Source organism: Vulpes vulpes, chromosome 2 (assembly GCF_048418805.1).
Source record: "Vulpes vulpes isolate BD-2025 chromosome 2, VulVul3, whole genome shotgun sequence".
NCBI classification, from domain to species: Eukaryota; Metazoa; Chordata; class Mammalia; order Carnivora; family Canidae; genus Vulpes; species Vulpes vulpes.
This window is the reverse complement of record NC_132781.1, coordinates 113,205,010-113,232,755: the sequence shown is the minus strand read 5'-3', so window position 1 is coordinate 113,232,755 and position 27,746 is coordinate 113,205,010. Positions and strand designations below refer to the sequence as shown.

At 40.7% G+C, this 27,746-nt stretch overlaps 1 protein-coding gene across 1 annotated transcript in view; it reads right to left on the bottom strand.

The window, feature by feature from the left end:
* ITIH5 (inter-alpha-trypsin inhibitor heavy chain 5) overlaps window positions 1–27,746 on the bottom strand; it is a 75,893-nt gene that overhangs the window by 23,332 nt on the left and 24,815 nt on the right. Inside the window, exons 5-7 of the mRNA XM_026016751.2 lie at window positions 25,011–25,261; window positions 10,119–10,288; window positions 9,318–9,434 (exon numbers count right to left, since the gene is read on the bottom strand). Of these exons, the coding sequence (XP_025872536.2) occupies window positions 9,318–9,434; window positions 10,119–10,288; window positions 25,011–25,261 (538 nt within the window). The remainder of the gene's footprint in view (window positions 1–9,317; window positions 9,435–10,118; window positions 10,289–25,010; window positions 25,262–27,746) is intronic.

Below are 27,746 nucleotides of genomic sequence, written 5' to 3'. Positions count from 1 at the left end.
TTTCTGGTCGCACCAGGACCATGCCTTTGGATGCTGGTGACTAAGAGCCTACAACCTGGACAGATTGTGCGGGAGAACTCAGAGCTCTACGTTGTTCATTTTCTCTTTGTATGACAGCCACATGGTGCCTTCAACTCAGAGAGCCTCAAAACTTTTTAAATGTCATCTCATTTGAGTAAATTTTAACTGCCCCAACAAAAAAGTGTTCTAAATAACTCGGATGCTTCTGACTTACTTAAAATGATATATATCATCATTGTGGAGGAGCAAAGTTTTTTGAAACAAAAAACCCAAGTTTTCAGTGGTCACCTCAGGCAAGAACTACTGTGCCCTCTGTCCATCATTTATTTCCTCATATTCTGAATCAGAGTCAAAAACACATTTTCCCCACTGCCTTCTGTCCCCTGCCCGAAGTCCCAGATCTCTGTTTTGCAATGCATTTCTGACACATGCATCTACTGCTGGCCATGTTTGGACATGAGCAGCTCAGTAGATGTGAATAAATACTACCAACTAAATGATCTCTAGCCATGCCAGTCATCCCTGTGGACTAGGGGTCAGCAAACTATGGCCTGGGGGCCAAATCCAGACCGCTGCCTGTTTTTTGACAAACACAGTTTCTTTGCAGATTGCCTATGGCTGCCTCTGTGCTACAGCAGCATGGCTATGCAGTGAGACAGGGACCAGCTAACCTGCAATGCTTAAGATATGTATGATCTGTGGTCATTGAAAAAGTCTATTGACCCCTGTTCTAGAAAACCAGAAAGGGGGAAGCTAGACATTTTTATTATTACCTGGAGCTATGCTTTTAGATATTTACAATAAGGCCTGTAGCCTGAAAAGGTAACACAGGAGTACCCAAGCCTTCCATCATCCACGCTTATTTGCTTGATAGCCGTATATTGCCTATCTGCAAGACCCTCCAAATTTTCGAGACGTGATCTCATTTGGTCTTCCTGCATCTTCCTTTCCTGAGATCCTTTATTTGCTCTCTCCTCCAACCAGCTCGCTGCTCCCATTCTGGGTTCTGCTGGCCTTGTCTGGCATTCTTCCTGGCTGCTCAGTGACCCTCAGCCTGCCCTTCCTTTGACCCCCATCACATACAAGCTACTTTCTCGACATCCTAATATTTTTACAGCATCTCCCCTCTCAAACTGCGGCAGAGCCATATGTTCTTGAAGAACATGGCTGAAATAAAGGTCATGACATCACTGGACCTCACAGTCACCAACTTTCTCCTGCTCTCCTTACCACCACTGTCTCCATGCTGGCCCTTGGTCTGTCCCAACCAAATCGTGAAAGGAAAGAAGTCTACATCCCCCTCCATGCCCACGGTGTGTGTAAGTTAAATAATAAATCATGAATAGTTAATTCTATGCATCAGAGCAGAACAGCTCCATTAGTTCTTCATGACACCAGCTGCTGGCTGGAGCCTCTCAGCCTTAGGGCAGCTGACATCCGTGTGCACTCACTCACATCACGTCATTGGGCCATGAGGACAAGTAGAGTCTGGAAACTTAAGAGGTGGTCTAATGTTAGGGTCTATGTCTAATGGTACAGTGAAGAATGGTATGGGGAAGAGCTAGCGGAAACTGGGCTTGAGGCTGAACTTTTCTTCTTACTGTGTTCTGCATTTTAGCATAGTGATGTCACCTCCCTGCCCGTCACCTTTTGATTTATAAGAAGTGGGTAACAATGTCCATTTCACTGGATTGCTCAAAGATTCAATGAAAAAAATGTACATAAAATGCTTCAAGTGCTTGGTATGTACTAGCCACTCCATGGTACGTACTGTGACTCAAAAGCACACACCACATTTAATGTTTACATGTTGGTATGTATTTCAGCAAAAATATTTACCTACTAGGTGTGAGAGACAGTGCTGAGAGCTGGGACTATGTACTCTAATGATCAAAAACAAGATGCTTCCCAAATTCATAGAGCTTACAGACAGGCTATTTGCCTACAGGGCTGCACATAAAATGCCCAGGTGGCTCTTAGACACTGAATTTTGGATGTGAAGACAAAACTGATGTCCTGGAGCAGGAAGTAAGCCAATGAATGAAGTGCAAGCAACGTTCACCTTTCCCCTCATTTTAATTTGGCATTTACAGATAAGAAACATTATGCTTGTTCTCTACCCTCCAAAATTGACAACTAACTTCAATGGAGAAAGGAAGACACATTTCCAAAAGCTACATGGGAATCTATGATTGGCACGGAAGAGCCCAGATTATGGGAACAAGTCTAAAGAAAGTTCTAGCATGAAAGGCATCTGGTAAATGATACACTAGCCAATGCCTGGTTCTCAGAGAGAGGCCCTTAGCCAAGTTCCTCAATATGAAGGTGAAAGTAGATCTAGTTACATAGACTAGGGAAAGGGAAGAGAAGACATGTAAATCTTGGTCAAGGACAGATGTATTTCACATATATTCTCCTTAATCCTCCCGAGGACATGGATGTTAGCTAGTTTGAGCACTTAAAAGCATGAAACTAATAAGGAAAAAAAAAGGTCTAGGTTGCTCACATTTTCTGTGGCTCTTCTCAGCTCTTCCTCCCACTTAAAGGTTTTATAGGCTGAAATCAAAAGGCGGAAATCTTGCCCAACCCAGCACCAGGCCTCTCTCTCAACAGATTCTCTAGCAAACATAGATGGGGTAGGAAACAGAGCCCAGTCAGGTGCCAGCAACATGCAGGAGGCTCTATAGCTGTTCCCAGGCTGGCAAAGTCCAGCTCCCATTCCCACTGGGACCAGGACCAGAACCAGAAAGTGCCCAGGTCCTGGCATACCCTTTAGTGAGTGTACATTTTAAGGTTAAAGGATCTTATAATTATTTATAAATCAGTTGTTGAAATTATAGTTATTAAATACCAACTGTGTGCCCTTCACTGTGATGAGCAATGTGAAGAACTTCGGGCCCATCAACAACAAGGGGAGCCAAGAACCCCCAGTGTTACAGCAAATGATTTTTCAGAGGATCTGAGAGGACCTATGACTAATGTCTGATGTTACCGAAGCCTGCTGACACATCGCGAAAGCGCTGTGTTTGGGGTAATCATCCTCTTCACCAGTGGCCATGATACTGTGTACAAGGCTCTAGAGTCCACTAAGCTTTTCAGTGAGTGCTGTGGTCTCCGAGGAGCTGAGAGCTGCTAAAATCATCAGCAGTTTTTAAAACACTCCAAGGCAGCAACAGGCTTTAGAAATTGCCTAGAGGCTTCTGACATGTGTTTGGCTGGTCTAGGGTGGTTCTCCTGGAAAGAGGCCATGCTGTAGCTTAGAAGCCAGCAGAGTGCATGCCAGACTTCCATCAGTGCCCAGCAAATAATGGAATTTTAATATCCAGGAATGAGGGAGGAGGGGAGAAAAACAACGGGAATGACGTGTATCATTACACTGCTCTTGCACAGTGCATGGAAATCCCTCCTGACACGCAGCCTTCTTCACTGGGTCTTGAAATGTCAAACTGCACTCCCTTTGGATCCTCATGCAACTCTACTAGTGTACATGAGAGCATTGTGTCATCACACCATTAACTTGCACCAAGAGGCCACACTATCATGGTCTGATTTATGGGCCTCACACTCAGACCTGGCTTTGAAGCCTGGACCCTGCCATTTACTAGCTGAGTTATTCACCACTGTAAAGCCTCAGTTTCTCCATCATCACAATGGGGATGACAGCCAAATTATTACAAAGACTAACTATCCTTTTATCCAGTAACTCATTTAATACCTTTAGCATGATGCCTCCCATGTTGCAAATGTTCCATGTTGTATTTTTAAGAAGTGCCCAATTAACAGTGAGTCTAGGAGATTCTGATTTAGTTCACTGGTTTTCTCTGAACAATTTGGGGCAGGATTTATCTTTCCGGGGGTCTAGAAAGAAGATTCTTGACTGTTCTCCCGCTGGAAGTGGAAGACCCTATGGCCTGGAATGAATTGGGTTTGAGGTTTAAGCCTGACATGACTCAGACAGCTGAAGATGTGAGCCACTCAAGCTGCTATAGCCTTCGGGTGGTTTCATGACCTTTGTGTGAAGATGCAGAACGGACCGTGCATTTTTATAATTTTGGCATTTCTTAATATTTATTGGGAATTATTATAATTTTGTTGGATTCTACAAATGTATACTATGGAAGATGTCATTGTAAGTAATTTACATTATTTAAAGTTGAACAATATGAACACAAAAATAGTATTTTTTAATTTGCATTTTTTAGTCATTAGTCCAGTTGACTCTTTCATAATCTTACTGAATTTTATTTCTCTTTTGTAAATTGTTTCATTTTCTTTGCCGATTTCTTAAATAGGATTAATATTAATTGACCTGGAATTGCTCTTTATATACTAAAGATAAGTTTCTCTTTGCTGCATACACTTTTCCAGCCTTCTGTTTACTTTTATTCTGTTTTTGCTTGAAACAAAAGTCAAACATTTTTTATATAGCTAACATTACTGATTTTTTTCCCTTTATAATTACTTTTCATTGCTGTTAGGTTTTAAAAATCTTTCCCTATTTTAAAACTAATTAAATATACCTATTTTCTTACTTACTTTTGGGTGTGGTTCATTGATTACCTTTTGCTGCTTAATCCATTTCGAATTCTTACTCTGGTAACAGTTTTACATGTTAATGAGTTGGTATGGCTTTTCTAGAAAACGTGGTTTTAATATCTGTAAAAACCACAAATTAGTTGGTTTTCCTTGCCCCAGTAATTCCACTTCTAAGAATCTAACTTAAGAAATGATTGACATGTGGTCAAAGATTTCTACATGAAGACAGTCATTCCAATGCTGTTTATAATTAGCAAAAGAAGGAAATAGCTTGAAGTCTCTCACGGGTGGTAGAGTGAGTCAATGTTTTTCAGCAGCACTCTCCAATACAGAACCACTAGTCACACGTAGCTACTTAAATTTAAATGTATTAAAATGAAATAAGATTAAAACATTTCAGTTCTGGGCAGCCCTGGTGGCTCAGCAGTTTAGCGCCGCCCTCAGCCCAGGCATGATCCTGGAGACCCGGGATCGAGTCCCACTTCAGGCTCCCTTCATGGCACCTGCTTCTCCCTCCGCCTGTGTCTCTGCCTCTCTCTCTCTCTCTCTGTCTCTCATGAATAAATAAATAAAATCTTAAAAAAAAAAAACATTTCAGTTCCTCATTTGCATTAGTCACATTTTAAGTGCTAACATGTGACTAGTGACATGTGACTAGTGGCTACCACGCTGGATGCTATAGGTATAGAACATTCCCATTCTCATAGGAGTTTCCACTGTACAGTGTTGCCTTATGGCCATTAAAACCAGCTTTTTAAAAACAAGAATATTTAATAATATCTGATATATTCATAATACAAGGGTAAGTAAAAATATAAAAATACAAGGTATTTGGTAATAACACAAATTCATAGTGGCTGCAATAATTTTAATTATCAATACCTTCATCAAGTGATGTTTTTTTTTTCCCCCAGAGGAAACCCAAACCCTGGCCTCATGAAGGTCATTGTCTTAAAGAAAAAGAAAAAAGAAAGAAAATATGAAGATTTATAGGTACTTAGAAATTTAATGACACACACAGAGAAACCTAGTACATGGCACCTACTCAGTAACTGCTAATTAATTCAAAATCCAAATGGGAATTACCACACTGAGTGATATGCAAGACCTAATTAACACTACATTCAATGACCAAGTGGTCTCCAAGAAGCCACGACTCTGCTTTTGTCAGCATCTGTTATCCACCCAACAAAGTCACAAAAACGATAATGGCACTTAAGAACTTGGAGTGCATAAAGCAAAGAATTCACAGAATATTCAGTAAATATGAAAAGGCTATGAGGCCTCTCAAACATCAGTAGAAAATTAACCACTACAAAAGAATATTTCATGTACATGTGATTAATCACTTTGGGAAACGTTGCCCATAAAGAAAACCTGCAGGTAATTTCATACCCAACCTTCCCACTGTGAACTAAAAAAGCAATATACAAAATATATTTTTAAAAAAATCTTGAGAGTATCAAAATAGTGAGAAAAAATATCTGGGAAAAGATGAAAATTTAAAGCAGCAGCCTCAGCCTTTGGCAACACTTTTTTTTGGGGGGGGGGGGTATTTGGCAACACTTTTATCTAAAGGATGTATGTCAAGGACACAGAAGTATCTGAGAGGCTGAGCATCACTTCAGTAGCTTAGAGGGTCAAAAGTTGAAGTCTAGAGCCTACCAGGGATAGGTGCTCTGGTAAATCTCTACATTTTGTGCTATATAAAAATAAACCAATCTTTAAAGGACTGAAATCCAGCTTTGAGCCATCTGAGCTTCCCAGAAAAATCTCAAGCCCTGAAAACGGACTAAAATGATCCCAGATTGGGGCACCTGGGTGGCTCAGTTGGTTGAGTGGCTGACTCTTGATTTCAGTTCAGGTCATAATTGCAGGGTCGTTGGACAGAGCCCTGCATCAGGCTCTGCACTCAGTGGGGCATCTGCTTCAGGATTCTCTCTCTCCCACAATTTGCATGCTCACTCTCTCTCTTTCATATAAGTAAATAAATCTTCGGGAAAAAAAAATGATCCTGGTTATAATCCCCCATGTACCTGACAGAAACACCCCAAACTTCCTATAGCAGAAAAGCTCATCATCCTAGGCTTTCAACTATTTCTACAAACAAATGTTTGAATATGGGGATCCCTGGGTGGCTCAGCGGTTTGGTGCCTGCCTTTGGCCCAGGGCGTGATCCTGGAGTCCCAGGATTGAGTCCCGCGTCAGGCTCCCAGCATGCAGCTTGCTTCTCCCTCCTCCTGTGTCTCTGCCTCTCTCTCTCTCTCTCTCTCTCTCTATCATAAATAAATAAATAAATAAATCTTTTAAAAATGTTTGAATATGTTCATAATACAATCAAAAATGACCAGTCACACAAGGACAGAAGGAAAACAATAAAAACAGCTCATAAAGGGGCTCAAGTTCGGAATGATCAGATATGGGCTTTAAGATAACTATGTCTATGGTACTGGAGAAAAAGAAGTGTTATTTAAAACTTTGTGAAATAACTGAACATTCTAAAAAGTGACAGAGCAGATTTGAAGAGAACCAAATGGAAATTCTAGAACTAAAAAACACAATAACTGAAGTAACTCAATGGATGCATCTGAGACCACACTGGACATACTTGAAAAGAGAATCTGTGGCTTGTAGCATAGGTTTGGAAGGAAGTATGAAAAGGCAAAAGCTGGAATAAATAGAAGAAAGCACAGGAAACAGGATATGGAGAGATTTTCGAATGCTGGAATCCTTTAGGATTAGGATTAGGAAAAGTGAGCCAACGTGATGTCAGAAATAATGACTGAGGATTTTCCCATGAATCCACAAATTCATGAAGTCCTAGGAACCTCAGGCAAAAATTTTTTAAAAAGAAAGAAATCCACATCTGAAATCATCATATTAAAGCTACAGAAAACTTAAGATTAAGAGGAATATTTTAAAAGCAGTCAACAATAAAAGATGACCTTTAAAGGAACAACAGTTAAAATGATTACCAACTTATCAACAGTAACAACAGAATCCAGCAGACAATAGGATCTATCTTCAATGGAAAGAAAAATCATTGTCAATGCAGAATTCCATTCCCAGTAAAAATATCCTTCAAGAATGAGAATGAAATAAGTCATCTTCAAACAAGCAAAAACTAAGAGAATTCTTTACTAGCAGACCCACATTTGAGAAGATACCAATGAGTGTTCTTTAGGGGAAAGAAAAGTAATCCCAGATGGAAAGTCAGAGATGCAAAATGAAGGAAAAACAGGCAAAGTGGAGAAGTCAGCAGCAGCTTGAATTCTGTGCAAGGATGTGGTGCTAAAGAATTACACGGACTGACTCGCAGGGAGAAGTTACCTTGCCCCTATACAAGTTAGAAATCATATCTAGCAAACTTCTGGAAAAAAAAAAAGTTAAACCCTATTTTTGCATGGAATATATTTTTTACTCTTTTGGAGTGGAGAAACATAAGATGACATGAAGAAAAAAAATCAACAAGTTCTACATGATTTGTTAAATTCAAATGGCCAAAGAAAGAACTTACAAAGTAGTAACTGAGAGAAAATATTTACAATAGTTTATCAGCTAAGATCAGGTTCGACTGCATATTGAAGGGGATCTAGGGGTGGAAAGAGATAACATAGAGGGTTCCTTTGAGGTTTCAGGTACTATTAAGCCACATATGTATTATTAATTAATAAAAATAGATAATGAATTAAGACAACTGTTTGGAGAAGGTAGCTATTATTTGCTCTGGCAGCCAGTAGTTTTTTCTGTTTTCTGTTATGTGAGTTGAAACTATATTATAAAAACACATTTGTGGGGCCCCTGGGTGGCTCAGTGGTTGAGCATCTGCTTTTGGCTCAGGTTGTGATGTCAGGGTCCTGGAATTGAGTCCTGCATCAGGCTCCCCGCAAGCAGTCTGTTTCTCTCTCTGCCTGTGTCTCTGCCTCTTTCTGTGTATCTCTCATGAATAAATACATAAAATCTTAAAAACACACTTGTGATATTTATGATACCAGATAAGGAATAGTTCTTTCCAGTGGTTTGTTAAAATAATTTTTAATATTTGTATTTTCAGTATAGTTTAATATTTCAGCATAGACTACATGTCCCTTAATGCCCCCCATCCTTAGAATTTTAACTATTTATCCTAAATGCCATAAGAATATCACTCCTGAATTCTTGAGATAGAAGTCCTTTGTTCTAAGGGTAGGCCAATGGGGCTGTCAATGGCTCTGTTCCATTGCTTTGAAAGGACGTCATTACCAAACAGAATTATTCCATCAACAATAGTGCTGTTGAGTGTCCCTCTCAGCATATCCCTGTCTCACATTTTCTACTCTGACAGTCCCCTTTATTTCAAAGTGTTTCTATAGTATGTCCCTCTGTTCTCTTAAAACCACCATCCTGGGGACACCTGGGTGGCTCAGTGGTTGAGCATCTGCCTTCAGCTCAGGTCCTGATCCCAGGGTCTTGGGACCGAGTCCCGCATCAGGCTCCCTGCATGGAGCCTGCTTCTTCCTCTGCCTGTGTCTCTGCTTCTCTCTGTGTTCTCTCATGAATGAATAAATAGAATCCTTAAAAAAAAAAAAAAAGACTACCATCCTAAAATGACAGTTTATGTCAGTGACTGAACCGGATCAGTTCAGGAAGGTTCTGCTGTAGGCAGGAATAGCTGGATGGTAAAGTGGACATTTGGCATCAACTGAATTTTATTCACAGAGCACATCATGGTTCCAGGCAAAAGCGAGAGAGAACTAAATTGTCAGTTGACCTTCACTCACCTGCCGGAGCTTGGTTCCTACCATGGAGGCACTGCTGTCAAGCACAAATACCACGTTCTTGGGTAAAGGAGGTAGGTCTCTGGGGGCAAAGTAGTGCACAAAATAGCCATTTAGAACCTGGTGGAGGGAAGAGAAAGTAAAAATGGTAGTGTCCAGGAAACTACTTAAAATGGACAGTCTATATAACTTCCACAAGTCAGAGCACGAAACAGAGTCTGGGCAGATTCCACACTCAGAGCAAAAGTACCTACTGTCCTGATCCCTCCAAGAGAACTAACTGCTAGTTTAATCTGTATAAAGATAAAATCCTCCTTTTGTGACTTAATCACTATGTTGACTAACTCAATTTTAATTATCCCTTTATGGCCCTTGCCACTTGGAATTCCTGCTTCCGTCAATACGTGGTTTTTGCAAGTTGAGATGTCAAAGTTGTCTACATTCTGGATGCATGCTAACGCATTTTAATATTCCCACCCTGTCTCTGGAGCATTAAAACCTAAAGGGAAATGAGCCATGGACCAGGCTCTCTTAATTAAAACTGAAGATGAGCTAAAATTCTAACCTCATCTAAAACACCACAGGGGAAAATTACATTACAGATTTCATTTGCTCTCCAGATTACTGAAGCAGGAAATAGGAAGGGAACACCCCTAGTCCCCTTGGAGACATATTTTGAGGTTCAAACCAATTTCCAGGAACCAGAAAGTTTCCCTCCCTTAGGTAAGAACTGGAATCCTTCATTCTGAATCTAACTAAAAGTATCAAGCAACTAACAAGAAATGGCAACCACGAGCCCATTACCTCTATGTCCCCAATGCTCTGTTCCCTGTTGACATCATATCTAATGATGAAATCTCCTAGAATGCCATTCTGGGCAATCTTGGCCTGTTGTACCACACTGGGCTTAAAGGTGACTTTGGCGAAAGTGTCGTTTTGGTTGATAACAGTAGAAGGAGGTGGCCCAGAATCATCTGCAAGCAAAATGTAAACATAATTCACAATGGAACACATTAACACTTTTCAGAAAAGAAGCAGGGCTGTTCTGCCTGGGCGCAGAGGGCTCGATTTTATTAGTTTCAGGTTTATATTCCATATGAACTTCACAGACTTCATACTGATAATACATCACAGTACAAGAGATGTTAGAGATTTCACCTTGATGTCTTCTTTTTCATCTTTTACGTGAATTTTTTAAACACACAAAAGTAGAGAGAATAGTGAGATGAACCCCCGTATCCCTTCACCCAACTTTAACAATTATCAACCTCTTACCAGTCTTTTGTCTCTGTTTCTTTGAATCCCCTCACCATCTCTTGCTATTGTTTTAAAACAAATCCTAGGCATCTTATTTCATCTGTAGATACTTTGGAATGTATCTCTAACTATAAGAACTTTTTTCCCACATAACCACAAGTAATAGAACCAATGATCCATGCCATATTATCCCTGAATATACTCAATCTGTATTGGAATTCTTCTGATTCTTTAGAACAGGTCTTGATATGGCTGATTTGTTTGAATCTGGATCAAAAAAAGACCACATATCACATCGGGTTTATGTTTCTTAAATCTCTTTTAATCTACAAGTGCCCCCTCCCGCTGCCTTTCTTCTAAGGCTACATAAATGTGTTATAAAACTCTGGTTTTTTTGTCCCATGGAATTTCTTACATTCTGCATTTTGTGATTGTTTTCTTGTCCTATTTTTTAACTTGCTTCTCAATTTCCCTGGTTTCCATCCCTGGTTCACACTGTCACATCTGGGGGATCTAGAAAAAATACGAATATCCAGGCCAAGAGCTCATTTCATTGGTCTGAGGCATAGTCTGGGCATCAAAACTAAAAATCTCCCATATGGGTCTAGTGTGCAGTCAACGTTGAGAACCACAGCTCCATCTTCTATACTTCCCTGTGTTCTGGGAGGAAAGTTAGAGGCTTGCTTAGACAAAGGTCAGTACTACTAACAAGAATACTTCGTGGGTGATGCTGACCGGTTATCACTCTTTCACGTCAGAAACACAGTGTCTACTTGTCTGCTTTCAGCTGTAATAAAAAAGATGGTGGGCTCCCAGATTGTCAATCTGATCACCCATTATAAAGCTCCTCATCAATCTCTTACTTCATAGGTTTACCAGACACTGACAATGTCTGTCTGGCTCCACTATTTCATTAGAACTGCAGAAGGGTGGTGTCTAATTCTATCACTCCTTCCATATTGAAGTCTTCCATAAGAAACACCTTCCCCCACCAGTCATCCAGTTGGCCTAACACACTGCTTGTCCAGAAAGTTGATGGCTCTTTAAAAAAAAATTCTCCCAAAGTTTCCCCAGCATAAATCTTTGAATATGAGTTAGAATTACAGAAGGATAAATCCATAAATGGATTTTATATGATTTAAGAAAAATTAGTGGGATGACAGAGTAAGTAAAGCAAAAATAGCCCATTTTTTTTTACTCCTGACCTTCATTTCCTATTAGAAAAGAAAATTATTTCACAACTACCCACCTTTATAGATCCAAACTCCACCATGTCTATATATGTAATAACAGAAATTCAAATTTTGTAGCTCTGCATGCAACAAGAGGAATGTAAAAATAAAGTGGAGGATATATAAATATTAGTATACGTGGAGACTTTACCAGGATACTGAATCAAAGCCAGGCTTAAAACTGCTGCAAAGTTTCTGATCTTTTTTTTTTAATCTATCCAAGTTGACACCATACATAGAGTGAGCTGACCAGCAATCTTCCATCCCTAATTAGCTAAATAAAATAGGAAACAAGGCATAATTTGCCCATGGTAACTTGTACTCAAGAACGAACTTCCTCTTGTAAGGGTTTATTTGACATTAAAGTCAAAGGAAGTTTGGACATTTCCTTCAACAGGACAATTATTTTTCAGAGGCAATTTAGGTGTAACCTTAACAGGAACCACAGGGCAGAGCTAATTCTTCTATTATTTGCACCCACCGAGGGCAGAGGATTCAGAAGTGACCAGAAAGCCAGCAAAGAGGAGATTTCATTCTTCTAGAAGACAGCTGTATGAAAGATAACATGCTTCCAAAAGATCTGCCCATCTGAAGGAGCTGCGAAAATCTCAACAGCACGTTGGCAAGTGTCGGCCTCCAGTTCACCAGCATGGTCAATGATGCCTGAGACCCACTCAAGAGGAGGAAGGAAGAAAAGGTTGAAAATGGAAAGGTCTTTAAAAGAGAAGGAAAATGTATGCTCCTCAGAGTCACTCTCTCATTGGTGATTACTGGCAAAGCACCAAGAGTGACAGACATGGTAACACACTTGAGAACCCAGAATCATGAATGAGTCAGATGGACCTGCATTCGATACTGGCTCCATCTCTCATGATCTTTGAGGCTTTGGGCAAGTCACTAAGCTTCAGTTATCTCATCTGCAAAATGGATTTATGGTCTACCAAACTCACACTATTGAAAAGATTGATGCAATGGGCAGTCCCTCCTTATCCCCACCCTTATCCCTGGATATACTGTGCTTTTTTTGAATACATACATATGACAAAATTTAATTTATAAATTAGGCATACTAAGTGAATGATGACAACAGTTAATAATAAAATACAATTCTAAGAACGTATGCAATAAGAATTCCGTGAATGTGGTCTCTCTCTCACAATATCTCCTTGTGTCATCCTCATCCTTCTGGGATGATGTGAGATGATAATATGCTTACATGCTGAGATGAAGCAAGGTGAGTGACACAGACACTGTGATGGAGCATGAGGCCACTACTGCCTTTCCAACCATATGTCAGAAGAAGGATCATCTGCTTCCAGGACCATGAGTGACTGGGGATAATGGTGACTGAGGAACATGAAACCATGGATATGGGGGAACTACTGGACTCAGGCTATCCTGATTCATGATAGGCAGTAGTGCCAGCTAATGCTATTTGTAAACCTTTAAAATATATAAAACAGAAGAAGGGCCAGGGAATTAAATGTAAGACAATGCAACAGATCAAACTTGAATACTATACACAGCAAGAACTACTCTTGTCTATCCAGCATCTCACAGTCATTTTGAGTGGGAACATAGATATAGAAGAGTATACTCTCCATGCTTCCATTTACATAAAGCCCAAAAGCAAGCACAACCTGTCCACGAGACTCAGAAGAATGGTGAAAAATGGTACCTACTGGGGAAGAGTATGGGAGTCTTTTGGGTGGTGAAAATACTGTGTTTTGGCCCAGAAGTAGTTGTCTGGGTGTATACACATGTGAAAATTCATCAAGCTGTACACATGAGATTTACACACTTTATTTTATGCATGCCCCAACTTTATTATTTTAATCTAAACTTGTTGGGAGTTGGATGGCAAAAGAGAATGAACAGGCATTCCCTAGTATGGAATGGAACAGCATTATTTGCCAAACAGAGCCTATCCGTTCTTTTCCTTAGGATAAGTCTGTTAGTGTAGGCATTTATAAGGGGATTAGGTGTATTCAGAGTAATTCCAGCTGGCAGAATTAGGACTGGGGTAGGGTTACTGGGAAGCATTCTTTGTGCAGCATCAATAAGTTCTAGGAAAGATGTCCTGAGGGCAGAGGCAGCAGCACAACCCATCTCCCTGGAAGTGTTCAGGCAAACTCTGGATGGATTGATCACCTGCGGGGATGGTGCAGAGCACCTGTCATGACGTGGTCTGGGGCCAGCAGCAGCAGCATCTGCAAACTTGCTAGAAACACCAATTCTTGGGCCCACCTAGAAACTCTGAATCAGAAACTCTGGAGGTGGAACCCAGAAAGCTGTATTTTAATAAGCCTTGCAGGTGACTCTGGTTCCAGCATGGAAACAATGGTCACATGCCTTTGGTGTATGTAATTAGGTGGCACTAGATTATCCCCAACTTTAAAATTCTACGTTGGATTCAACCCTCTTTATACTATCAGCATGTACCTACTTTTCCTTGTTCCAAATCTCTCATTGAAATGCTCTTTACAACTCCCCTGAATTAATACCATTCATGGTTGAGTGAAAGTGCTGAGGATTAAAAAGTATAATTTCTCTCTCCATAATTCATTTGACTAGGCTCTTTGATATAAGCCCTGAGAAAGATAGTGTATTATTATTTGGGTTTCCTATTGACCTCTGATGTTTGCTAGTTCATGATGAAAATTCATAAGATTCTTCTAAATGGGCTTCTTTTCTAAGCCCAAAGAGTGGGTTGATTCCTACTTTGGTTAAACACCAAGACGCCTAACCCCTGAGGCTGACTTCCACCCATTAAGTACCAGACAGTCAATGTGACCCAGTGACTTTTCCACAAACTAGCCAAAAAAGAAGAAGAAGAATATGAAGATGGGGATGTAGTAGTAGTAGTAGTAGTAGTAGTAGTAATAGTAGTAGTAGTAGTAGTAGTAGTAGTAGTAGTAGTAGTTTGCTGGGAAAAATTCCAGAGCAATAACTCTAGAAAATAAAAATCCTCTTTTTACTACAAAAGGAAAAAACCTTTTCATCAATGAGGCTAATCTAGGCTGCCCTGGAGTTACTGACCAACATCCCAAACCAGAATAACATTGTTTAGCTTCTCCTTCTGTGAGTTGTGGTTCATACTGCTGACAGCCACAAAACAGCTCCTGAGCACAATGAGCATGATTAGCAGGCCCTGCACAGTCACGGCATGTGTTCTCAACATAATGAAGAGTACATGGGAAGAGGCTGGGAGCAGACCAAAAGGGTGAGACTCTGACCTACTTTTCTAATGAGAACCCACATGTCATTTCCTTCTCTTGGTGTTCTCTCCTCCATGCCCACTTGGTTAGGGGAAAGGAGTGTGGTATGCAGTGATTTCTCTGATTTGGAGGAAGCCCCATCTCCTCATGCCATCTGCCTGTTTCAATGCAAGCATCAGTCCTCTCATGCAAGACTGTGGCCCACCAGGGCCTCAAGTGCATCCCAGGAAGGTTCACTAACCTCTCTTCAGGTCACCAGCATCCCCAGGATGCACTCTTCCTGTCTAGAGCATCCCCAGGATGCACTCTTCCTATCTAGAGCCCCATATTTTCAAACAAGAAGATACATGTTATTTTAGAAGCCACATAATACCCAAGAAAGTGAGCTCTAGGGTTTGAAAGACAAAATGACTGACTTAATATCTCTGAGCCTCAGGCCCACATGAACTTGACTGGAGTAAACCCATGTCATAGAATCACTGTCAGAATTACGTGCGATCATGATATATAAGGTACTGAGCATGGTGCCTGCACACAGTAGGCCCGTAGTACATATCAGCCCCCAGCCTCTGCTATTTCTGAAGGAGCTTCTGATACTCTTTGACTAGGATAAAAGGCAAGTTATGAAGGAAGAAAATCTCTTTCATTTTAAACTTTTGCCTATAATAGGTTTCTCCATAAAAACAGGAGCTTAGTAAAAATAAAATAATCATTACTTGGAGGAAAAAAGGTAGATCATAGTAAACATTCATAACAGGGAGTTCAAGATGTTTATAGAGAAAACAATCTTTATAAAGTATAATGGAGGTGGTAGCTTCCCAAGATGCCCCTGAAATTATATCAGAATTTTGCATAAAAGTATATCCCGTATGTATTTTTTCTGGACAGAGGGCCCACAACCTTTACTAGACTCTCTAAATTAGAGAGTCTACAAAAGGTTGAGAAGCATGTCCACAAATGCTATTAAATATTCCTCCTGCTGGGGGCGCCTGGGTGGCTCAGTGGTTGAGCATCTGCCTTCGGCTCAGGTCGTGGTCCTGGGGTTCTGGGATCAAATCCAGCATCCGGCTCCCTGCATGGAGCCTGCTTCTCCCTCTGCCTGTGTCTCTGCCTCTCTCTGTGTGTCTCTTGTGAATAAATAGATAAAATCTTTTTTAAAAATCTTCTTGCTGGTTCTATCTTGTAATGACAAAACATTTCATGTACTTTAGAGAACGTGTATACCCTCAGTTTTGTCCTCGAATATATGGATGTTATTCACAAATAAACATCCTCTGCCTAGACAACCACATGGGGGAGAAAAGGAAGTCAATTGCTATGTAACATGTCTAAAGGTGAAACGATTTTGGAGCAAAGAACCACAGACAAGGACACCAGCTGGAAGCTATGCCCTTTTGGGTCAACTGGGGGGTTTCCTGCCTCTTTCCTGTGGACTCTGGGCCAACACCTGGTGCTTTTACAAAAAGATTTCCAAACAAATATTGCCTGTTCATTTCCCTTGGAAAAGGGGCTAAATTATCTACATTCGTTTATGTAACTGACTCACCTCAACCCCAGTGGGGAGATTTCTTCAGTATAGGGCAGTCAAAAGTATTTTTGAATAATTGGGCAACTACCCTTTGATGGCAGCAACGCAGACAAAATTCAAGCAAATTGGCAGATTGTTAGAAGAAAAAGCGATGAGGAAGGAATGTACAGTATGGCGACTACAGTTAATGATGCCGAACTGCACATGTGACTGTTGCTATGAGAGTAAAGCTTAAAAGTTCTCATCACAGAAAAAAAAAATTCTGTAACCGTGTGGTGATGGATGTTAACCAGACTTAGTGTAGTGATCATTTTGCAATATATACAAATATAAAGTCATGCAATACACCTGAAACAAATATAATGTTGTGTGTGAATCACACTTCAATTAAAAACTTCTATAGGTGAGGTCTTGTGGGGAAAAGCAGTAAAGTTGAGCAATAAAGATGAGAAGGAATTTGGTTAAATACCTTCATAAGCCCCCATTATTGGTTTTTTTTGGGGGGAGGAGTTTTGTCCCCTAGACTAGTAATAGGTATTTTAAATCCTTTTGGCAAACAGCATGATATAGATGTGGTGGCAAGAGTTGGGGTAACACACTAATGCAAGGAGACAGCTGAAAGTTCAAATTCAACTCTATCACCTTATAGTTTCATGAGTGGTGTTTGCTCAATCTCTTAGCAAATTTGCTTTCTTCACTAGTTACTCAATGCTCTCTCTTCCTAAAATTATACATTCCTGAGCCTCAGTTTCCCCTCTGTGATTGACCTCCTTGGTTACAGGAGTTGACTTGTTTCACTGATACATTCTACACACAGTTACCCCCTAAAAATATGTATTCTATCCTTCCTGATATCATTTTGTGTCTGTGGAAGACCTTAAACACTAGCTGCTTTAAGAATCTGAAACTGAACTAAATGGAAGCTTACCAAACATGATGCCAGAGCAGCAAAAGAATCTAAAATGGAGAGATTTCTGCTAAATCCCTCTACATCACCCTCTCGCACAAAGTTGAAACATGACCCAGTCGCTGGGAAACCTTCGTGGCATTGCACAGATTCAACCTGACAGAGGGTTTTCCTTTATTATCCAAAATTGCCAACTCTACACACCCTCCAGGGTGACTACTATCAAAAGACAGAAAATAAGTGCTGGAGAGGATGTGGGAAAGCTGGAAACTTTGTGCTCTGTGAGTGGGATTATAAAATGGTATAGCACTATGGAAGACAGGGCGGAGGTTCCTCCAAAAATTAAAAATAGAACTACCATATGATCCAGTATAATTCCACTTTGGGGTATGTACCCTATCAAACTGAAAGCAGGATCTCGAAGATCATGTACACCATGTTTATATAAATAACACTATTCCCAATAGAAAAGACTGGAATCAACCCAAGTGTCCAATGAAACGTGGTCTATACATGCAAAAGAGTATTTTTCAGAAAGGAAGAAGATCCTGTCCTATGCCACGATATGGATGACCCTGGAGGGCATTACACTAAGTGAAAAAAGTCAGTCACAAAAAGACAAATACTGTGTGATTCCACTTACATGACGTAACCAGAATAGTCAAACTCGCAGAGACAGAATGGAACGTGGTAGTTGCCAGGGCCTGGGGGTGGGGCGGAGGGTGGGCAGCAGGGAACTGTCATCGAATAGATATAGAACTTCAGTTTGGGAAAATGAAAATGTTCTGGAGATTGGTTGCACAATAATGTAAGTAAACTCAACACTGCTCAATTGTACACAGAGAAATGGTTAAGATGGTTAACTTAATGTTAGGTGCTTTTTTGCCAGAATTTAAAACTTTTTTAATTGTTAAGAACTGCCAACTAAAAGTTCTTCAAGCACAGTGACACAATGTCTTAGACACCTTTGGGTTCCAGGCATCTAGCAGAGTTGCCAGGAACATGGTGACAGCTCAAGACAAGCTTGTTGAACATTTAACATGGAGATGATTCAACATGTTGGCACATAGTTGGACAGACCAAGAGGTGATCCCTTCAAGAGGATCATCTTCAGAGTGTTTGGCGGCTGGCAGATACTCTCAGTAACCCACATCATGTGCCATGGACACACCTCTGGCTCCAGCCACAGCTATGTGGACGGTGCCATACGCCTGGACAACATTCCACCTCGTACACCAAACTGAGACAGCAGGAGAAAGGAAGAGATAGAGTGGGGTCTCCCTGAGAAGAGTAGGTTGCTCACCAAGGTCAAGTTAAACAGAGAAGGCCACCTTCCTGGGTGTCTCTGAGCCATCCTGCTCACAGCTGGCCCAGACTGAACTACAGCTCATGTCAGAACAAACAAGATAACACGGTTCTCATATCAGCCTTAAAAACAAAACAAAACAAAACCAACTATGGAGCCAAATGATTCATACCTGAGTAATTTCTGCACTGAACAATGTTGGAAACCCTCACATAACAACCAGATTATTATTTCCTGGCAAATGTACAGAGGCCAAACAGGGCCATTCCCTTCCAGCTGTAGAGTGGAGACTGGACTTGGGGGAAGGATACAGAGCAGCAGAGAGCTGGAACCAGGGGTGAGCCATCAGTCACAATGCAGTCCTTTAATAGAGCAAGAGCTGCCAGATTTAGCAAATAAAAACACAGGATACCTAGTTAAATCTGAATTTCAGATAAACAACAACAAAAAATTTTTTTTAGTTTAAGTCTGTCCCAGAGATTGCACAGGATAGAACCTTCTATCTGAAACTCAACTCTAACTGAGCATCCTATATTTTACCTGGTGATCCAGGGAAAGGAGATCTATGTGTTTGTAACCGGTCATCAAGAACCAAATTCTGCCTTCTAATCCTCCCTTCACAACAAAATAAGAGCAATACCCAAGATCTGGCAAAATTAATCAACTTAAACCAGGAAACGGTTGCATCCTTTTTTTTTCTTAAGTCCTTGGCCCATATCTCAATTGGATTATTGTTTGTTTGTTTGTTTGTTTGTTTGTTTTTGGTTGAGTTGTTAAGAATCGTTTATATATTCTGAACACTAGACTCTTAAACATACAATTTGCGAATATTTTCCCCATTCTGTAGGTTGTCTTTTTAGAATGTATTTTAAGAGCACAAATGGATAGTCTTTAGCTGTCTTTTAGGTTCTTCTATGTGGGGCCTGTTCAAAGATGAACCAGATACTGGGAGAAAATGAAGACAGTTATTGCTGGTCTCCTAGCTCCTGAAACTATAATTTCCTTTTAATGTCAGATTAGGGTGATTTCACATGAGTCCATTGGTTTTGACAAAGACTAGGAGTTGGGATCACTCGGGAACTCCAGCTGGGAGGCTTGGAAACAGAATCAACAGCCCAGGACTAGTTTTAGAGAACAAAGAAGTGGGGATGAAGCCAAAGAACACTTGAAAACAAGACAGCAATCCTCTGGTTTCCAGCCTTGGTGATTCTAATTCACATGGCTAATCTCCATGCTCCCCAGAAGATCTCCAAAAGCTCCACGGTTGATCCTAATGTGCACTGGTGTTTGGGACCCATTGAGCCAGGCAAAGAAGCTGTGTGAAACAGGCAGGGTGGAGGTAAACAGTAAAACAGGCTTCAAAATGTAGGAGCCTCTGCTCTCACTGCAGTGGGGATGAGTGTGGAAGAAAAGGAGAGTCCAAGAAGCCATGGTGGGAATCAAGGAAAGGAGAGAAGTTCTTCTGACCTGCCCCCCCTCCAATGCACTGAATGATCACGTTTCTCTCTTCCAAGAGAAGACGGGATACCTAGTTTAATAAGCTCAAGACCATGCTAGAAAGATTGCACCAACCCCACTGGGATGGCCTGTTGGCACTTTTCCATTACAAGTCCCATCTATACTGATGAACAGAAGTAGCTGCACACGGGAAGAGGTTATTTTCCACCAACTGTGTGAGCAATCCTATGTTGGCCTGTAACCAATAGTGAAAACATGTTGGTGGAAAAGAGGAATGATATACATCTTGATAAGGATCAAAAGTATTCTGAGAGTCCCATGATAGTAAAAGAACAATCTTACTTATTTTAAAAAGTGTTTCTGTAGGTGAAGATCTTGACATAGTTAATGTCCCTAAAGTCTGCTGGTAAGTTCAAAGTAAGGGTCCCCAACATTTATAGAGCAACAGAATCACCTCGCATGCTTTAAAAAATACAGCTGTCTGAAGAGACACAGCAAGTGGATTAGTGGCTGCCTGGGGCTGGGGTGGGAAGAGGGAGTAACCGCAAATAGATACGAGGATCTTTTTGGGGTGATAGAAATGTTCTAAAACTGGATTGTGGTGACGGTTGCACAACTGCAAATTTACTAAATATCAATGAACTATACACTTAAAACAAGCAAATTTTATGCTATGTAAACTAAACCTCAAAAAAACAGCTTTTTAAAAAGTAAAGAATATAAAGGGCAAACTACGAAACCCATAGAGCCATACATATTTTCGTGGTAGAAAAATATGCAGCATTATTCTTCAGCTTTACAATTAAATAAATATGTCAAAGGCATTGATACATTGCTTGGTTTCTTGTATAAATTCATAAGATATCACACCCAAAAATACAGCTACCTAGGCCTTACCCTGAGAAATCATTCAGCCGTTTGAGGGTAGGACCCAGGCATCTACATCCTTTTTTTTTTTTTTTTAACCTCTCCAGGTAACTAAAGGGTATAGCCAGGTTTGAGTATCACTGATTTGAGCAAAACAAAAGAGAATAAAACAGACAAGGCATCTTATTTCTTAATTTATCTCATTCTATTTTATTCCCAGCTATCTGGGACCTTAGCATAAATAAAAATTTTCTGCCAAAAACAATTTGGAATTATGGGAATGGCAGCAATTTAGGTGCCCTGAGACAATAGGAAGTTCAAGATTTTAACACAGAAAGTGAAATAACTAGCCTTGAACCAACCACATATACGGAAGAGCTATCTTGGCGTACACCTTCAGAAGATCACACAACGCATGATGTTCCAGGAAAGTCCTGGTTTCAAAGACTCTGTCCCTGTGAGCTCATAAATCACCAAAACATTTTAGACATGGGGAGGAAGTGGGAGTGGGAGGGCATAAGAGAGAGGGAGTCTTGTGTGTCACTGGAAACCAATTTATAATCTTTTAGATTTTGAGCCATGCATGTGAGTTAACTATTTTAGTAATCCAGTAAGTGTAATGCTTTGGCCTCCAAATTACATCTCACAGAAGTAGCTTTTATACTGAGAAGGAGCCCATGAAGTTATGGTGCAATAGCTCTGGGCCCAATCCTGATATAACAGACAATTAAATTGATCAAAGTCAGGTTCTGTTGCTTTGAGCCTTTCTTTTCATTCTTACACAACTAGGGTGAGACGTGGAATGTGAATTCACACCCTCAATATTTTATGATCTTCTATGTACTCGGTTCAATGGGTAAGAGCATAAAGTTGGGAGTCAGACAGCTCTATGCTCAGACTCTGGTTTGTTCTTTAAGATTTTATTTATTTATTCATGAGAGACACAGAGAGAGGCAGAGACACAGGCAGAAGGAGAAGCAGGCTTCCTGCGAGGAGCGCGATGTGGGACTCAACCCCAGGACCCCGGGATCACAACCTGAGCTGAAGGCAGATGCTCAACCACTGAGCCACCCAGGTGTCCCCAGATTGTGTTTCTCACAATAATTAAATATGAGTCCTTGCTCATAGTAAACTCTGTAGACCTTAGCTTCTTCACAAATAAAATGCGGATAGAAAGTACAACCCAAGAGGGCTGTTATAAAGACTCTGTGAGATACAATACAGGAAGTGCTGAACCTAGTACCTAGTAATTCTAATCCAGAAGCGCATCCCTGAGGATGCGATGGGTCCAGCGGTCAGAGATTTGCTTTGAGAAATTCCAGACGTCCGATCCCTTAGCAGCAGCCAGATCTATGAGAGGAATGTCCTGGCAGGGGTCCACCTTCACACAACTACAGCTCATTTTCTGCTGCAAGTCCGGCTCTAGTTTGATCTCTACCCTGGAGTTCTTTTGGTAGCACGCAATAGTGTCCAGACAAAAATCACAACATCCTATGCCTCTTGATGCTGGGGCTGCCACTTTGCAGGGACAGTGACAGCTGAGCACTGAAAGACAGGAATGAGCAGCCAAAAGGGAATAGGTCCACGGCACCTGGCTTGGGTACATACTTGTGAAATCTCCATGCTTTGGAAGGCAAAATATCCGCTTTGGTACAAAAGCTAGGAAAACAACTTTCTTAAAAATAAACAGATCCCAAGAGATCAATGGTCTGGAAAAATTCCTCCAAGATTCTCACAGGCCCAGAATATAAACAGTAAGCAACTTTTCGGCTAACATTTGTGATGCATATGGCCTCCAAACACATGCACCCACCACAACTCACACGCATCCCTGAAGAGTCTAGGTGGTTCTGAAAATTAGGCAAAGTGCACACATTTCTTTACTGCAGCAGGACCACTTGAGTAGTGTCCACACAGGTGAGCGCCTCCACACATGGCTCAGCCCCGAGGCTCCCCATCTTAGACACAAGGACCACAGCGGCCCTGCCCTCTCTGAGATCCTAGCAACTGTTTAAAAGACATTGTGTTAAATATCATAAGGAGACAAAGTCATTGGACACAGAACTGCCTTCCAAGTCACTTAGGACCTATAAGGGGAGATACAATTTGCACAGAAAAAAAGTCAATATGAGGTGATAATGGTAATAATAATAATAATAATAACAATAATATACTTAGTTATTAAGCCCTTACTCTGGGCCAAGCATTTCACACACACAAATGCTTTCCAATGACCTTATGAAACAGTTACTGCCCATGCTTTACAGATGTGCAAGCTGAGTCTTCCAAGGCCTATGTAATTTTGTCCAGGGTTCTAGTTAATAGCCGAACTGAAATCCATTAACCACACACAAGGTGGCTGGCCTCTAGGACATGAGAATGGTGTTGTTATTATATCTCATACCATTTCTGAAAGTCAGACACCTTAGCGATATTTTTAATTTTCAACGTGATCTAGGTTGAGGGTGTCACACTCAGGGTTGGGAATGAACACATAACAAAAGACCTGGATCCCCTTCACAGAACCGAGAACACACTCTAGTCTCTGAGATGAAACTAGTCGCCACGTGGAGAGTCCTGAACTGAACTCCCTGCTGATGAGAAGAAAGCTGGTCTTCTGCACAGTTAACTTAATTTCCACATACCAGCTCTGGGTCTTGACTATTTTCACATTATGTTAAATAACAACATTCTCCTTTTCCCCTCATCAAGTCATGTCTCTACTCTCCTCTCAATCTCATTCCTAAATATTCTCACCCAAGCAGCCTTCTTGGATCCTCTCGATGGACTCTCCTAGTAGCCAAGGGGCTGAGTTCAGATTCTGAAGCACCTGAGTGGCTCAGTCAGTTAAGCATCTACCTTTAGCTCCGGTCATGATCCCAGGTCCTAGGATCTAGCCCCTAGTTGGGCTTCCTGCTCCCTGCTCAACAGGAAACCTGTTTCTCCTTCTCCCTCTGCCCTTCTTCCCACTTCATGAACTCTCTCTCTCAAATAAATAAAATCTTTTAAAAAAAATGAGTTCAGATTCTGCATCTTCACCTACTGCTCAGCCATTCCCAGACCTCAACGTCACAGATAATTGAAATCTAGAGATTCCAATCCTGGTGTAACTTTCTGAGACGTCTGTCTCATTATCTGATTTGACATGAAGTTTGACTGGTCTACTTAAAGTGAGGCCCAACACCAATGAACATTTAATATAAACTATCAGCTGAAATTAATATAAAAGAAACCTACACTCGGCAGTCCTGGTAATGCACCAAAATGTCCCTGCCCTCAATCAAATGTAGGGTACACAGTTTTGACTATTTAATTTTGGAAAGAGCCTCACACATCATTGAAATGTTTATGTTAGTGTTAAATGTTTAATGTTTCAAAAATGGATTATTAGAAAAATAATGCTGCAGTCCCTCACCCCCTAGTATAAAAGGATTATTTTATATAACCATCTAGTCTTTTGTCAACTTCACATTTAACAAGCTTAACATGTTTAACATTGCAGAACATATACAAATGTGTCTCTTTCCCCCATCACATGTTGCACTGTTTTCATAACCATATTTTACTAATCACATTTGTATGGCTGAATATTTAGGATGAGAGAATGTTTTTGCTACTACAAATGTTATCAGACAGGGATGCACATGTAACACTCCTGATATTTTAGATGCCGCACCTGGATTAGATGCCTAGAAGTGAGATTGCTATGTCAAATGATTTAAATATCTTTGAATCTCCAGATAGGATCAGCTTTAAAACAATAACAGCAACTATACAGGGCACTGCCTTCGTTTTGTTGCTATTTTTCTGATTCTCACAAACTCTCAGAGCCTTTGTTGAAGGGGTGCCATTTGTTTTATAGATCTCTCTAAAGTCAACACCCAGCTCTGAGTTAGCAGAGAAGATCCAGCAATTGCACTCACCTTCCCCTCTCCTGCTGCCCTTTTGCCTGCTGTGCTGTAAGGGCAGCACCTCCAGAGACTCAAGGCCTGATCTCTCCAGAATGTTCACTTCCACCATCAGCCTCCCCACCAGCTGCTGGGGCCGCACGCTGATGACGTGCTCATACTTCCCCAGCCGCCTCTGTAAGAGCTCTTCATAACTGAGGAAGAAGGCAGCTTTGTCCTTGCTGGGAATGACCACAGAGGCTCTGAACATTTCCGTCCCCTTCTCCCTGTAAGGGCGAGAAAAGGGAGCACAGGGTCAGTTCCGAGAGAGCCAGGTTCCCATAATCCCCTCAGAGCACTGGCCACTTTCTCAAGAGGGTCCTTAGGAGAAAAACTATGGGCTAGTCTTGGGAAGAGAAGCAAAGCTATGCACTAGAAGAAGGTTATTATAAAGGTTCAAGGAATACTGAAGAGGACAAAATTCAAAGGCTGCTGAACTTCCCCACCTCTCCCTGAGTCAGGCCTGAGGGGGCAAAAGGGAAAGGGCATATTGAAATAGGTGAACTCCTGGAAATGAGAGCTTTGGGCTCAAGGCATGAATTGCATTCTTCTCCTTACGGGAATGGCCAAAGGAGCCTGACATCTGCTGTCACTTTAAAATAGCTAATCCATTAGGTTTTTACACTTGGTAAAGTTTCGTGAATAAGTAAAGAATAAAGGATTACACAGCATATCAAAATACAAACCATTCCAAATGTTCTCAGTGCTTGGAGTGAAGGTTCTCTGATTCAAGATGGCAGACTGCCCATAAAAAGAATAGTAAAGGATTAAAGCAAAGGGATGAGTGGTAGGGGCAAGCATCAGTGGGTACGGCACTTAAAGACATTTCTGGAAGATGCAGAATTCAGTAGGTCAGACTATGTCGGAAAGGATCAAGGTGCAAACCATCTACAGAACGTCAGAGAGATGGCAGGGTCTGGCTCAGCATTCGATGTGAGTGGGAAGGGCACCAAATACAGGAAGGAGAGCTCCAAGTCCATATATGAATGAGTGACTAAGATGACAGGCTTCCTACACTCCTCTTTCTCAGAGCTAAAAAACAAAACAAAACAAAAAAGAAAAAAAAAAACAAGAAAAACAAAATAAAACAAAAAAACCCACAAGTATTAAGATGGAAAAGCTTCACTGAGAATGGAAAAAATGACCGAAAAAAGACTGACACCGAAACGAATTATCATCAACTCTCAGGACATCAGTTAGAGGAAACACAGAAAAGGAGTGGTATTAGACCACATTAGATGCATCATCAGCAATGCCAGATGTTATAAGACACTGAGAGAAATGTCTTTACAATGGGGATGACAAATTATTCTCAATCTTAAATTCCATATACAGTCAAAATATTACTCAAGGTCTTCGAAAGTTTGCCTCTCACACATCCATCTTGGGGAAGTTACTTCCAGCAAAGTAAAAGTGAAAAACACGGAATACAAGCAACCCAGAAGAAAATGAAGAGAAATCCCAGGGTAAGTATTACTGACAAGGCTGCAAAGCAATGGCAGTATTCCATGGACCTGGACACACCATTCTTCCGTGATTGACAGCCCTGAAATCAGGCTGTGCCTCCCAATCAGTGATCCCTTCCAACTGCTGTTGGCAATAACATGGATGTCATTGTTTGCAGAAACTCAGTCATAACTATTCATTTAGACACCATTTCAAAATGGTGTTAATAGTGACAAAATTAAATTTTATGTCATAAGAAAAAAGAAAGACAATTTAAAACTCCAGGAAACACAGAAATGCTTATATTGTAATCCAACTAAACTGTGGCATGATTATGAACAGTTTACGAACTATGATGAAAGATATTCTTCATAAAACTCATCTGATAAAGACCACTTGAGATCCACCAACAAAGTTAGGTTTTAGTAAATTGCTGCAGTAAGGGAGACTACATACCAAACGCATCATGGAGAATTTCACCAAAGGCAGACACAAGGTAATATCATAGGATTAGAGGAAAAGTGGCGTGTAGATAAGGTTAAATGAAGCAATGTTTGGAGGCTCGAGAAAAAGCAGGGCTATGTGTAAAGTGTTAGTATCACCCTAGACTGAGAAGCAAACTTGAGGTTTTCTGTCCTTAGGAATTACAAAGCTAAGATAAAGGTGGACTTTTGTGTCCAACGATGCCTTATCTGAAGCTGTGGACCTTGGCTGCTTTTTGTATCAAAGTAAACCCATGACTCACATCTTCCAGGCAAGAGTAAGATGTTCCATTCTCGCTAATAGGATTTCCAACAGCAAAATTTCTGACGTCTATGATGTTAGAGAACAAGCTTTCTCAAAACTACATCCTTTTATTAATGAACAAAAACAGGTTCCCATGTTCACACCACCTTATCTGGATACCAAGATCATTTTTCTTCAAGGGGAACACATCACTTTTCTTCAAGTGGGCTGGCAGAGAGGGAAGTAGAATCTTAGGATACCAAGTGGCTCTGCAGTTAATGCCATTTATGTAATCATTAAAAATCAAATACTAGTTATTGGTTTTCAATGTTTAGATTCACGTTATGGACAAAATAAAGAAACATATCATTACAGATCAAAATTTAAATGTTGGCAACTCTGACAGTGCAGAAGTAAATAATCAGGTAAAAACGGATGAGCAGTAGAAATGGGAAAGGAAAGGTAGGGTGTCAATGAAGGAGAGGGGATTATCATTTAAGATAGTAGGGCTAGGCTAAGATAGTGTAACATGGTTTACAA